We start from the raw sequence: 16180 nt of genomic DNA on the forward strand, positions 1-16180 counted from the left end.
CACTAACACACGAACACACACATGAACACACACATGAACACACACGCATACTGTATGAACACACACACGAACACACACACAAACACGTACACACACATATATACATTCAATCATAGCATGAGTGTGATAGCACGTTTGCCTCATATCTCCAGAGATGGGGGTTTGATTCCCACCTCAGCCAGTGTGCAGAGCTTATGTTCATTTATATTCCTTCAAGGGGGCATATGGATAGATAGATGGATGGATGGATGGATGGATGGATGGATAGATAGCATTCTATTATATGTAAATACATATAATAGAATTTATGTCTGGAGGTATAGGCTTTTTCTTTTTCTTTGAGGTTGCTCCTCAACTTGAATGTTCTCTCTGGGGGATTAATAAAGGTTTATTTCTCTCTGTCTCTCTCTCTTTCTCTTCACACAAGACCCCACAGTGAGACTCCTGAATCTAGTAGAGAGGCTTCCCAGAAGAGTGGAGCTTATTATAACAGCGAGGAAAGAACCGGCTCCATGTTAATGCCCATGGGCTTGAAATGAGGTGTTCACCAAGCACATGAGAGTGTGTTAGCATGTGTGCCTCACACCTCTGGGGTTAGGGGTTCCATTCCCAGCTCTGCTCTGTGTGTGTGTGTGTGTGTGTGTGTGTGTGTGTGTGTGTGGTTTTGTCAGCACAAAGCATCAAGGCTCTTCCATAGTATATTCCATGTGATGGTCAGTCACATACATTTATTTATTTATTTGTTTGTTTGTTTGTTTGTTTATTCCTAATCATTAAGTTATTAATGAGAGATAAGACATTAATAAGATTAATAGAGAGAAAGAGCGAGAACGAGAGAGATAGAAAGGGGGGGGGGGGGTTAAAGGCTGAGAGAAGAAAAACTTTTTGTCCCAGTAGTCTCCTGCACACTTGCACACTTAACACCTGGAGCCAACAGCTTGCATGTGAAAGAACATACACATATGTGCTTGTGTGTGTGTGTGTGTGTGTGTGTGTGTGTGTGTGTGTGTGTGTGTGTGTGATTCTGTGTGAGTCATACCTTCAGAGAGAAAGCCTGAGCGAAATGGATCCTCACACCTCCTCTTTCATCAGCACTCAGAAGGGAACGCATAAACCGCAGGACAGACAGCACGCCAGGCTACACACACACACACACACACACACACACACACACACACACACACACACACACACACACACACACACACACACACACACACACACACACACACACACGGCAGATTACTCAGTCTGAGCTCAGAGAAAACAATTCTTCACAAGGCTCTAATGGTGAGCAGCCATTAGCGGAGAAATTAGTGAGCGTAATCATCATAATAACTGACATCGACTGTATTAGCCAGGAACATTAGGACAGTTTGAGACACACACACACACACACACACACTCATAATGAAAAGTAAGCACAGCCAGAGCAGTCATTTCCCCCAAACAGACAGTATTGTACATTATAGCCCTGAACGTTGTTTACTTAGGACCTAATTACTATATTTTCAGAACCATAAAGAGGTTTGGAGTCGAGAGGTCGCCGTCACTCGCCCCCTATTCATCTTCACTGAGAGACCATGGGCAGGAAAACCCGAGCGAGTCCGACCTCGACTAACACAGTGTCCGTTTTAAAAGTTCTCATAGTTTGATGTGGCGAAGTCAGCTCATGACCCCCCCCCCCCTACCCCCAAGACCTACAGCACTAAAGCTTTGTTGTTCTTTCCTCTCTCAATTCTAAACATCTTCGCCTTTTAGATATGATTACATTTTACTAAAGGTTTGTCAGGTGAACAAATGTCAGACAAATGTGTTCATTCTAACATGATACTGGGTCGAAAGAAAGAAAGAAAGAAAGAAAGAAAGAAAGAAAGAAAGAAAGAAAGAAAGACAGAAAGAAAAATAAATAAATAAATAAATAAAGAAACAACGAAAGAAAGAAACAACGAAAGAAAGAAAGAGAAAGAAAGAAAGAAAGAAAGAAAGAGAGGGACATGGCATACAGCTGGTGACCCATACTTAGAATTCGTTCTCTGCATTTAACCCAACCAAAGTGCAAACACACACACAGCAGTGAACACACACACACACACACATACACACACAGCAGTGAACACACACACATACACACACAGCAGTGAACACACACACATACACACACAGCAGTGAACACACACACACACACAGCAGTGAACACACACACACACACAGCAGTGAACACACACACACACACACACACACAGCAGTGAACACACACACACATACACACACAGCAGTGAATACACACACAGCAGTGAACACACACACACATACACACACACACACACAGCAGTGAACACACACGAACACACACACACACACACACACACACACACACACAGCAGTGAACACACACATACACACAGCAGTGAACACACACACACACACACATACACACACAGCAGTGAACACACACCCACACACACACACACACACACACACACACACACACACACCGTGAACACACACACTAGGAGCAGTGGGCAGCCATTTATGCTGCGGCACCCAGGGAGCAGTTGGGGTGATTCGGTGCCTTGCTCTAGGGCACCTCAGTCGTGGTATTGCCGGCCCGAGACACGAACCCACAACCTTAGGGTTAGGAGTCAAACTCTCTAACCGTTAGGCCACGACTTCCCCCATAAACCTCAGGACAGAGTAACAACAGTTTTTAGTAACAACGTATACTGTGTTAAAAATGAATAGCTGATAAACAGCAGGATTTTTGATCATTTCCCATCTCCAGTCATGTCCAGGCCACGTGTCAATGTCGGTGCTGTATTTTAAATCGCTTAACACCGATGGGCCGAGCTGACGAGGGGACACGCTGTTCAGGAGACGTAGTGCTCGCTGTGCGTTTCCTTTAAATATTGACGTCTCCGTCTCGAAATATGATGCTGTTTTAATTACCGGAGCTGCTGTCACCGGCGACAGAAACCTGACCGTCCGTTATTTGTTTTCATCAATAGTAGATCTGGATAACGGCCAGTCGTCCAGAACGTCGATTATTATTCCGCTGCTTCGACTTGGTCCTGCTGGAACGCTGGGTTTAATAAGTTTGAAAGTTTTAAAACATCAGCGTGTTGGATGAATATCACGAGCACGGATATTCCCTGTTAGGATTCAGCTCGAGTGCAGAGGATTATTCGTGACTATAAAACGCCAGACAGTAAAGTTTGCCTGTATTGTGCTCTTGTATTGATAACGATAATGATAATGTCTGCATGCACTTTTTTTTTTTGCCAGAATGATTTGTAATGGCTGAGGATCATTTCTCATTTTATTTTACCTGAAGTGTTCTTGGCTGCAAGAACTTCGAGTCGCAAGCAATAGCTATTGATGTACATCTCGGTATGTTTCCCGCAGCAGTCTGCATTATCCATAGAGAAGTGTTTGTACTGTTTGTATCGTCTGCTTTCATTTTCTCCTTCGATAGCTTTTACTTTTTACCGAAAACTAAGCAACTGAAAAAACGAACTAAAAAAATGAGATTTATTTGTACCTGTGAACATGTGGACTGGCATGAAGGAGGGCGGTCGTACGAGATACCCACTGGCACCACGCTCACATCCGGCACCAGACCCTCGGCCACGGCCTGGCGGACCCGAGCAAGCCACTGTCCTCCACATCCGCTGTCCTCGCACACACCTACGCTGAGACTCTCACCCGTTTTCAGCAGCTCGCCAACCAGCTACAAAAGAAAAAATGGTTAAGTGCAAGCGACGAAACAGGAGCAGCGATGGCTGTACGGCTTTACGGCGTCGATCGGATTCACAGCAGTTCTATAACGTCGCCTGGTAGATACCCTGCTTTGTGAATGCCTCTCTTCTCGGACATGACCATTTACGGCAGGCAACTAAAAATATATACCAATGATTGGTTACACGGTTTGCCCTTCTGTAGGCAATGAGGTTCAAATTATTAAAGCTACTGCCAAGTTACTGCACCAGTTACTGCCACTATCATTGTCTTACTGTATAGATACTGCCTCTTAGTTACTGCCATTACAACTTAGTTGCTGTCACTTGGTTACTACCATTACAACTTAGTCAGTGCCACTAGTCACTATCACCTATGTACTGTCACTGATACTTGGTTACCGCTGTTGCTACATAAGTACAGCCACTTATTTACTGCCACAACCACATAGTTACTGCCACTTAGTTGCTGCCACTAAATACTGCCACTTAGTCACTGCCACTTGGTTACTGCCAATTAGTTACTGCCAATTAGTTACTGCCACTTAGTCACTGCCACTTAGTCACTGCCACTTAGTCACTGCCACTTTCAATTATTGCCACGTAGTTACCGCCACTTAGTTACCGCCACTTGGTTACTGCCAATTAGTTACTGCCAATTAGTTACTGCCAATTAGTCAATGCCACTTAGTCACTGCCACTAGGTACTGCCACTTTCAATTACTGCCATGTAGTTACCGCCACTTGGTTACCGCCACTTGGTTACTGCCAATTAGTTACTGCCAATTAGTCACTGCCACTTAGTCACTGCCACTAGGTACTGCCACTTAGTCACTGCCACTAGGTACTGCCACTTGCAATTATTGCCACGTAGTTACCGCCACTTAGTTACCGCCACTTGGTTACTGCCAATTAGTTACCGCCAATTAGTCACTGCCACTTAATCACTGCCACTTTCAATTATTGCCACTTAGTTACCGCCGCTTAATTACCGCCACTTAGTTACCGCCACTTAGTTACTGCCACTTAGTTGCTGTTGCAACCAATTAGTTGCTGTCACAAGCTACTGCCACGGCCACACTGTTACTGCCACTCTTTATAACTGCCATGGCCACATGCCACACAGATGCTGCCCCTGTTACTGAGTTAGCTTTAGCAGAGATAGCTAAGAGTGCAGGATTAGCCCGCCGTATCATTCGTGGCACACTTCCTGCTCTTCCAGCAGGATGGAATAAATTAAAACCAGCAGCGTTTCGTTGTCCTAACTCAACAGCATTTGTGAATTTACGACATCCAACTTTCACATCTTTCACAATAAAGCTTCGAATAAATCAGTCCAAAAGTGTCTCTCTGTCTTACCGTGTCCTCAGCAGCAGGTTTACTACAACACAATGGATCCACTTTTATGTGCCTACTCTCATTTATAACTCAGGGTCGTAACATAAAAAAATAGATTAAATCTGAATACGATTCTGCATGAGAGAGAGATAATGAAAATGATAATGAGAGAAAGCTGAGAAATAAGCTGGAGGACAAAGACGGCTTCAGAGTTTCTCTTCTGAATGCATAAGCACAATCCCTGAGTGCGAAAAAAAAAAGCTAAATTTCGGTTCTTACTGACTCGAGCCTCGAAATCTCGCCGTAATAAAATCGATCGGTGTGTGGGATCCGAGCTACATGTACAGAATGCTGGATGCTTACAGTCGTAGTTAAAAGGAAGAATACATAGAAGATGAGCAAAGAGTGAGGGAGAGGAAGAGGACAGACGAATGATGCGTTTCACAGAGTTTTTAAAGTACCACAACCAGCACGACTAGATGCCTTATTGTTTTTGAAAAAAAGAAAACAAACCAAAAAAAAAAACCCCATGTACAAGCTGCAACTAGCATCTCTAATTGGCTACAGATCGACTAATTATTGATGGCTTCTGCACGAAGGAATTAGTGTTAAATCTAAGGGGCTTTTTACACCTGGTCACTTCATGCGTTTTCTGTGACCAGATAGCTATCCGACGGTAAAAAGACCAGGTCTAAATGCCCTCCGAAACGTTTTCGAGACGGATATAAATCCGATGGTACAAACCCCTTCAGGAGGAGGTCTGGGACGCATTTCAGATGAAACTGGACAGGTGTAAATGCATGTGGTTGTTCAAGTCACATACGTCAGCGCTGTACTCCTCCCAAACAGAAGTACATCACTCGAGAGTGATCTTTCACCCAGGCGTCTCGTCGGGTCTTAAAACGCGCTGCTGCCGCCAGCGAAAACGCAGCAAACAGTAAGTGCTGTTTTTTGTAGCATAACCGTCGTAACGAGTTTTTACGTCTACTTTTTGATCGCATTCTGAAAACCGCATACACCAAAGTGTGTTCCTTTCCAATTACTCCGGAAATGAGGTACAATATATTAGCCTTTTGGGCGGGAGTAGAAAGATCAGATCGATATCCGATTCGCCGAGACGCGTTTATGTGGCTTAATGTAAACGGAACAGTTTTAACAAATCAGATAGCTATCGGATCAGAGACAACACGTGAAGTGACCGGGTGTAAAAAGTCCGTATAATGAAGTCAGATATGACGCTGATTTATAAGTCGCTCAAAAACTCCTGGTTCCACAACTCCACTTGACTAGGTTCAGCTCAAGGTTTCTTCCTCGTGTCATCTCAGGGAGTTTTTCCTTTTCCCACCGTTACCTCAGGCTTGTTCATTAGGGCTAAATATATAGGGAAGTTTAATTTATTAATGTTATTCTTATTTTTAGAGTCGATATAGCTGCTTTTAAAAATACAAATAAAATTGATTTTAAAATGAGGAAAACGTACACAAAAGGATCGCTAGTCTAAATCTTATATTAGAACTCTAATGGATCGGCTAGCTGTATCCGTACTTTATATTCTGTATACGTTATATTTCTAAACGTATCATCAACCGCGATCAAAACAAATCGATCCTCTGTGCGCCCTGTGTTATTTTCAGCACCGGAGTCTCACCGCTCAAATATGAAACGCTGAGAAAATTGACTGCGGTTAAAAACTCTTCTTGCTGTTCGATCGATAATCACAAATCATTTAAAAAGTCATAAAACGCACACGTATCACGATTAGCCGCGCGTTCTGACCGCACTCGGACGCTCCTCGCCGGGAATTAAACCTTCGCTCCACTTGTGTGCGTGACTGGGTGACATCGTTTACATAATATTACATAAAATAAAGCTTTTCTAGGATATCTATCAGAATAAATTTATACGGAGCGGTGAAGATCTTTGCGGGTAAAGACGTATAACCGGATATACTGTGTGCTGAGGAAAAAAAAAAAAGAGAAAGAAAGAGAAAGTGGAAAAGAGAGAAAGAAATTAATCTCTATATTCAGATCTAGGAAACAAAAAAAACACCCGCAACCAAAAAGGATCTTCAGTCTGTTAAACACCATCTGGTGCTCACACACACACACACACACACACACACACACACACACACACACACACACACACACACACACACACACACACACACAGCGCAGTGAGATGTTGCCTAAAGCCACACTTCCTCAATGTCAGTCCCCGCCTCCATCTGTGTTCTGAAGTGTGAATCAATCAGTAACCACACACACACACATATGTCTTGACCCACTCCTGCTGTTCGCCGTGTTAACTAATTTTCACACACACACACACACACACGTGCACCCTGCAGTTTTCTAAATAGAAGGTGTTGTCAGTGTTGTGCTTTGCATTCCAGCTGTTTTCCCCAGATGCTAACCGTCGACGTCCGTGTCAGAATCGAACGCTGTCTATCGAACGTATCCGGGTGAAACGCGTGATTCTTTCGTCGCGCAAAACGGCGCCGACTTCAGGGTCGCCTACCCTTTTTGCTTTTGTAATTATTTCTTAGCCAACAATGGAATAAAGATATTTTACTTCAACATTCTGACACGTGGTCCCGATAGAAAGCTAGCGAGCGGCTTAAACCTGCAGGATGTATGTGCCTGTCTTATAAATACCAATATTCTCCAAACCAGAACTTGTTCTACGCCCTCTACTTTAAATGAGACCCCTGGAGAGAAGCCTCTGTCTGATCTAGGATTCAGGAAGAGGGTTCAGATGAGTTGTTCAGTCTTGCACAGATTTGTGAGGACTCGTGGGAGTATGCTAATCCAGTCTAGTAAATTTGGAGGAGGTGTTTGATCTTGCGGCTCAAGGTCTGTTGTTAAAGGTACGGCGGGAAGACTGGGTACGGTATCCGGGTAAGATGTGTTGGAGTTGCTTGGATAAATTTGTCTAGGGTGTGTGTCTTGTTTTCGTTCCTGTTTGTAGTTTTCATGGACAGGATATCAAGACACTTTGACACTGATTGTGAAGCGGTGTCCGGTTTCCCGACTCCACTCAAACCGGACTTCCTGTAGTCATGAATGAAGCACCTGCCTCGTCCTCCGATCGCCACCAGAGGGAACATTCTCCCGAGTATTAGTAGCTTCCGAACTACACTCCCCCATAAACCCTCCCTGGGACTGATTGCACCACCACCTGTTCCCAATCAGCTAAAACCTATATAAGCCGAACTTGAACTTGACCCCAGTGCGAAGTCTCGACTTCGGCGCGTTTCCTGTTCTGTTTCTATTCCCGGTTTTGTTATCTATTTTCTGTATTATTACCTTACGATTGTTTTGCCGCCTGCCCCGACATCCTGCCTTTTATTCTAACCACGCTTCTGCCCTGCCAACTCTGTTGTGTTTGCTGTCATTTTACCCTGCCTGTCGACTTACGAGTGTCTGTCCTACGACACTTCATTACACCTGTATGCGCTGATTGTGAAGCATCTGCGATGAAAATCAGAGCCTGAAATCCATAAATCTCCTATGATGCTTCCTTCAGGTAAGGGGATAGACCTTGCCCCCATTGGTGGTGGAGTTTAACAATCTTGGGGTCTTAATAATTTCTTTTATACACATTACAGCACAGGGAAATATTCTATTCTTCACATATCCCAGATTAGGAGTTCGGAGTGCAGGCTCAGCCTTGACATAGTGCCCCTGGAGAAGAGAGTGGTCTTGCTCAAGGGTCCAGCAATGGCATCTTGCGAGTGCTGAGTGTTTGACATTCCAATCCTGAGCCTAATCCATATGAGCAAACTACAGCCCTAATTAGTTAATCAGTGATTGGAAAATAGAGGATAAGACGAAAGGATAAACAGATCGAGGCAGCAGCGGGAGCAGCATACCGTTCTGATCGATAACGCTATCCTCATCTATATTCACAGCTGAAGGAAGAGTACAGTACGATACAGTACACAGGAAAACGGTTCCTCCACAGAGTTTCTTGAAGAAAGTTTCTTGAAGCATCTGGAAGTGTCCTGAAAAAGGAACTACTGCTTTTCTGATCAGAGATGAGCCCAAGCTGCGGTGGTTATGGGGTCGGTTAAAGGTAGAGCGTGTCCGATTGTGCGGAAACCCTGTGGAACTCTCCGGACCGGCTGGAGAGAATATATCTCACAGTTGGCTTGAAAATGTCCCATGGAGAAGCTGCAAACTGGGGTCTGGGGGTAAAGGAATCTGAAGTGACCTCCTCAGCATGTTGTCTGCACATCCCAGACTGAATGAATGTAAATATTAAAAGGCAGGGTCTCGGATTTTTGAGAAACGCTTCAGAAAACCGAGTCGGGTTGAATGATAAACAAAAAACAAAACAAACGTGTAGCCAATGAGCAGAAAGGGGCGGGGCTTGTCGATATGCGGCGGAGAGAGTGTTCAGTGCGCATGTGTGACATTAGCAGAAAGCGGTTTTAACATCGACATGGAGGATAAAAACAAAGAAAGGAAGAGAAGAAAGACTTACGATAAGGCAAGAAGTAGGACGTGTTAATATAGGATCAGCTTTCCAGCGCTGGAGAGAACTGAAGGAGCAGGAAGTCGGCCACATATTCACAGGTTGGAGTTTCCCGAGTCAATAACTCCTGAGCTAAACGCTGTTACTACACAAATAACACCTCTTTTCTATCGTAGTAATGTAGAGAGGCAGCTACAACCGCGTTTTGTGTAGTAACAGCGTTTAGCTCAGGAGTTATTGACTCGGGAAACTCCGACCTGTGAATATGTGGCCGACTTTACTTAAGACGCCGAGGCGCTTTTTTCCTTCTCGATAGGTGAGTAACGTTGGTTTTGCTTTGTTACACAGAACTAATATATGCCTTTGTCCTTTACATCATTATGCTTGTGTGTCATTTTTGCTTGTTTGTTTATCTACAATCGTATTGTTCTTCCCTTCAGCTGTGATAAAGACACTTTTCTTTCCGTTAGTCGCCTGGGTTACGTATGTATGTGTGGGCGGAGCTATCGATACAGGGGTGGGACCCATTTGGATTAGGGGCGTGTTTGTTTTGGTTTTGTTTTGATTTTATATGTCGACATTCGCTTTGAAAAATCGGAGACCCCACCTTTAATGTCCAAAAGTTGGACTTTTCTTTAAATTAATTCTCTTTTAGCTGTTTATTTCCCCGAAGGTTCCCTATATATTTAACTATTGAGTACGGCAGGAGCACATTCAGGGCATGCCAAACAATCTTTACAATTCACTGATCCCAAACGGCAGGACTTACTCACCTTAGACGTCGTCCATCAACACAATACATCGTTCACGGTTTGAGAAACGACAGAATGAATTAAACCAGGCTTTTTACACACCTCTGTTTGAGTTCTTTTTTTTTTTTTTTGTACGGCCTTCACCTTCGCAGTCACTCGACTGTCAAAACTCTTGCTGCAGCTGAAACTTCGAGTTTCGAGAGCAGAGACTGTAGGACTTACCGAGGTCATGACGGGAGAGTAGAGGCTGTGGGATTCTGCCTCCTGCACGGTGGCTGCGTGATCAGGGAGAAAAATGATGCCCAGTTGCTGCAGGATAACCCTGAGAAAAAAAAAGCAGCAGAATTACAGCAGTGTGCCGTCACCCAAACTGACACTGTGCTTAACAACCAAAGACATGATACAATGCGGCTGTCTGCTAAGAGCGATTTATCTCAAGGGCACGGTGAGAGTTCCGTTCTTCCATCCATCCATCCATCCTTCCATCCACCCATCCATCCCCCAAAAGAGTGTAGAGATGGATAGAGTGTAAAACACTCCATTCACCTATACATTTTTACGTCCACCTTATCCATCCATCAGCACATCTGTTTAATATATTCCTCCATCTATTCATCTATGCATCTATCCATCCATCTATTTATCTATGCATCTATCCATCCATCATATCCATCCATCAGCTCGTCTAATATATTCATCATATAATTCATTCCTCCAACCATCTTATATATTCTTTCATTCCCATCCATGCATCCATCCATGCATCCATCCATCCATATTATATTCATCCTTCCCTTCATTCCCATCCATGCATCCATCCATCCATATTATATTCATCCTTCCCTTCATTCCCATCCATGCATCCATCCATGCATCCATCTTATATTCATCCTTCCCTTCATTCCCATCCATGCATCCATCCATCCATCCATCCATATTATATTCATCCTTCCCTTCATTCCCATCCATGCATCCATCCATCCATCCATATTATATTCATCCTTCCCTTCATTCCCATCCATGCATCCATCCATCCATCCATATTATATTCATCCTTCCCTTCATTCCCATCCATGCATCCATCCATCCATATTATATTCATCCTTCCCTTCATTCCCATCCATGCATCCATCCATCCATATTATATTCATCCTTCCCTTCATTCCATGCATCCATCCATCCATATTATATTCATCCTTCCCTTCATTCCATCCATCCATCCATCCATCCATCCATCCATCCATCCATCCATCCATATTATATTCATCCTTCCATTCATTCCCATCCATCCATCCATGCATCCATCCATATTATATTCATCCTTCCATTCGTTCCCATCCATCCATCTCATAATTATTACCCAATTCCTTCCACAAATCCGTCCATCTCTAAATCTCTCTCTTTCCACCCTTTCGTCCTCCTGTCATCCGTGTACCTCTGTATAACTGTGCATGCGCGCTGTCCTGTTCGTCTGTCTGTTTAATGCCTGTTTTTGCTCTCTGCCTCTCTATCCATCCACCCCTCAGCCTGGGCTTCTATTTGTCTGTTTATCTTATCCGATTTAATCCTGTCTACTGATCAGACATCTCCCACTCCATCTGTCCATATATTTACCTATCTGAGATAATCCTGCTTATATGTCTGTCTATCAATCTGTCTATCTCTCCATCTCTTTGTCTATTGACATGATCCTTTCATCCATTAAGCCACTTTTCTGTGTTCTCAGGCTAAAGCTCGCTCTTTTGATGCCGTATAAATATATATCTACGTAGAGAGAGAGAGAGTGTGTGTGTGTGTGTGCGTGTGTGTGTGTGTGTGCACAGCAGGAGCACCACATTAAGCCATGTTTACACATTACTCTTGAGATTGTGAATATGTTAAGAACTCTCCGCAGTACGAACTGAATAAGTGGCTATTAATTAGTCTTATGACCTCAGATATAAAACACGTTCTTCCTTTCTCCCCACAGCTGGCCTTCATTTACAAGCAACAATAAACACGTAGGCTTTATGTTTCATCCTCCCGTTATCTCCTCACACACCGGCGAGCTATTTAATATGCAGATCTCCTGCTTGGCTCGATGTGCGACTTTAAAAAGCGCTTAACGCGTCCAAATTAACAACGCTCGCCTGACGTGGCTGCCAAAAACCAGTAAATCTACTGTTAGCCAAACTGGTTACTGCGTCGTTTACAGAGGGGATAAAGTTTCTACGCTGAGAAAGAGAATCCGAGACTATTACGTGGCACAAAGCCTAACTAGTTTATTTAGTGTGTGGAATTCACTGTACCGAGACGTTTGGGCGAAGGAATCTGAATATGCACAAGGCGTTATTCGCTGGCTGTGGAATTATTACCCATAATACATTGCAGTTAGCTCACTATCGTGCTAATGCCGGCTGGGATTGTCTGGATTAGTACAGGCACAAATTTACAGACAAATTAAAGGAAAGAATCAACATAAAGTGTGTTTAGCTGTGTGGCTACAGGAACAGACAGACAGACAGACAGACAGCTGTAGAGACAGACAGACAGACAGACATACATACAGACAGCTGTACAGACAGACAGACAGACAGCTGTACAGACAGACAGACAGACAGCTGTACAGACAGACAGACAGCTGTACAGACAGACAGACAGACAGCTGTACAGACAGACAGACAGACAGCTGTACAGACAGACAGACAGACAGCTGTACAGATAGACAGACAGACAGACAGCTGTACAGATAGACAGACAGACAGACAGCTGTACAGACAGACATACAGACAGCTGTACAGACAGACAGACAGACAGCTGTACAGACAGACAGACAGACAGCTGTACAGACAGACAGACAGACAGCTGTACAGACAGACAGACAGCTGTACAGACAGACAGACAGACAGACAGCTGTACAGACAGACAGACAGACAGACAGCTGTACAGACAGACAGACAGACAGACAGCTGTACAGACAGACATACAGACAGCTGTACAGACAGCTGTACAGACAGACATACAGACAGCTGTACAGACAGACAGACAGACAGACAGACAGCTGTACAGACAGACAGACAGACAGCTGTACAGACAGACAGACAGACAGCTGTACAGACAGACAGACAGACAGCTGTACAGACAGACAGACAGACAGACAGCTGTACAGACAGACAGACAGACAGACAGCTGTACAGACAGACAGACATACAGGTAAATAGACACACAGACAGACAGACAGACAGCTGTACAGACAGACAGACAGCTGTACAGACAGACAGCTGTACAGACAGACAGACAGACAGGTAAATAGACACACAGACAGACAGACAGACAGCTGTACAGACAGACAGACAGACAGGTAAATAGACACACAGACAGACTGACAGACAGCTGTACAGACAGATAGACAGAGAGGTGAAATAGACACACAGACAGATAGACAGCTGTACAGACAGAGAGACAGACAGGTAAATAGACAGACAGACAGACAGCTGTACAGACAGACAGACAGACAGGTAAATAGACACACAGACAGACTGACAGACAGCTAGACAGAGAGGTGAAATAGACACAGATAGACAGAGAGGTGAAATAGACACACAGACAGATAGACAGCCTGCTGTACAGACAGAGAGACAGACAGGTAAATAAACAGACAGACAGATAGACAGACAGCTAAATAGACACACAGACAGTCAGACAGACAGACAGACAGACAGACAGGTAAATAGACAGACAGACAGGTAAATAGACACAGACAGACAAACAGACAGACAGGTAAATAGAGACACAGACAGATAGACAGCCTGCTGTACAGACAGATAGACATACAGGTAAATAGACACACAGACAGAGAGACAGACAGGTAAATAAACAGACAGACAGATAGACAGACAGGTAAATAGACACACAGACAGACAGACAGGCAGGATAAATAGACACAGACAGATAGACAGCCTGCTGTACAGACAGATAGACATACAGGTAAATAGACAGACAGACAGGTAAATAGACAGACAGACAGACAGATAGACAGACAGGTACATAGACAGACAGGTACATAGACACACAGACAGCCTGCTGTACAGAGAAACTCAAATAGACACAGCTGTACAGACAAACAGGTAGTTATACAGACAGCTGTAGAGACAGACCGACAGACAGACAGACATCTGTACAGATAGATGGATGGACAGACAACTGTACATACAGACAGAGAGATAGCTAGATAAACAGACAGATGTATAGAGAGACAATGGCACAGGGAGACAGTCAGCTGTTAGGACTGACAGACAGAAACAGCTGCAGACTGACATACAGATAGACAGAGAGACGACTGTACAGACAGAAAAAACATACAAAGTGGTAGATGTACAGTGATGGAGAGACAGACAGATAGACAGATATACAACTAAATTGTATAGACAGATGAATAGACAGATGGACAGAAGATACAGACAGGAATACAGAGAGTCAGACAGACAGATTTACACACATGGCTAGTCTCGATCCATCCCTTTCCCTTTTCTTTCTTTCTTTCTCCTTCTTCATATATCCAATGTAATCCTGTTTATCTACCATGATCATCTACTGAGCCACCTGCCCATCCATTTGTCTGAGATAATCTTGTTTCCCTGTCTGTTTATCCCTCTATCTATCTGTCCATCCTTCAGTCCTTCTCTCCAGAAACCCATTCCATTCCCCAGGTTCCTGAATGATGTGAACTTTTTCCTTAGCCTTTCTCACAACTTACAGCATATTGTAATGGTGTGGAGCCCCAGAGAGAGAGAGAGAGAGAGAGAGAGAGAGAGAGAGAGAGACAGAGAGAGAGAGAGACAGAGAGAGAGTGTGTGTGAGAGAGAGCTAGAGTGATAGAGAGCTAGAGAGAAAGAGAGACAGAGAGAGCTAGAAAGAGAGAGCTAGAGAGAGAGAGAGAGAGACAGAGAGAGAGAGAGAGAGAGAGCTACAGAGAGAGAGAGAGAGATAGAGAGAAAGAAAGAGTGCTAGAGAGAGAGAGAAAGACAGAGAGAGAGAGCTACAGAGAGAGAGAGAGAGAGAAAGAAAGAGAGACAGAGAGCTAAGAGAAGAGCTAGATAAGAGCAGAAAGATAGAGAGAGCTATATATAGAGAGAGATTAAGATAATAAGATATACAGAGAGAGATAGAGATATAGGATTATAGATAGATATAGATAGAGATATATAGATATAGAGAAATAAATATATATAAGATAGAGATATATATATATATAAGATATGAGATAGAGAGAGAGAGAGTACCTCATCCATCTGTTGTGAACATGAGCTGGATAGACACTGTAGGGAACCTTCAGGTTGTGACAGAGAAGAGTCAGAGAGATCAAAGCTTGATCAACAACATTCTGACGAATGTACACGTACATCAGCGGGATGTTCTGCAACACACACACACACACACACACACACACACACACACACACACACACACACACACACACACACACACACACACGTGAATGGCACTTCATGGCCGAGTGTGTGACAGCTCTGTGGATGGACATATTAGCTGACAGCAAACCACACTGACAGTCTTGTCTACTGACTTTATACAGAGAAAAGAACATAGTATATAATATACATAATATATAATATATATACACACACACACACACACACACACACACACACACACACACACACACACACACACAGACACATTTTATTGGTCTGTAATGATAACCTAAGATGAACTCTTGAAACAAGACCATTCATAATGTACAGCTGTGCAGTTGACCAGATAAGAAGCAGATGCAGGTCCAGATCTGATGGCTTATAATTAGTAAGGAACTAAAACCGTTTATTTACTTGATGATCTGACGTCTCCTGGTTGTCCAGGTTCACATCCCGTTCTTTA

At 43.7% G+C, this 16180-nt stretch overlaps 1 protein-coding gene across 9 annotated transcripts in view; it reads right to left on the minus strand.

Annotated features, from left to right (window-relative positions):
* The window catches only part of gpat2 (glycerol-3-phosphate acyltransferase 2, mitochondrial), a 213128-nt gene that overhangs the window by 14860 nt on the left and 182088 nt on the right, over positions 1–16180 (minus strand). For all 9 annotated transcript variants that reach the window (XM_027151277.2, XM_027151276.2, XM_027151271.2 and 6 more), the window contains 4 exons: positions 15568–15701; positions 10529–10628; positions 3542–3730; positions 1040–1138 (listed from right to left, as the gene is read on the minus strand). In XM_027151277.2, the coding sequence (XP_027007078.1) occupies positions 1040–1138; positions 3542–3730; positions 10529–10628; positions 15568–15701 (522 nt within the window). The remainder of the gene's footprint in view (positions 1–1039; positions 1139–3541; positions 3731–10528; positions 10629–15567; positions 15702–16180) is intronic.

Source organism: Tachysurus fulvidraco, chromosome 14, assembly GCF_022655615.1.
Source record: "Tachysurus fulvidraco isolate hzauxx_2018 chromosome 14, HZAU_PFXX_2.0, whole genome shotgun sequence".
NCBI classification, from domain to species: Eukaryota; Metazoa; Chordata; class Actinopteri; order Siluriformes; family Bagridae; genus Tachysurus; species Tachysurus fulvidraco.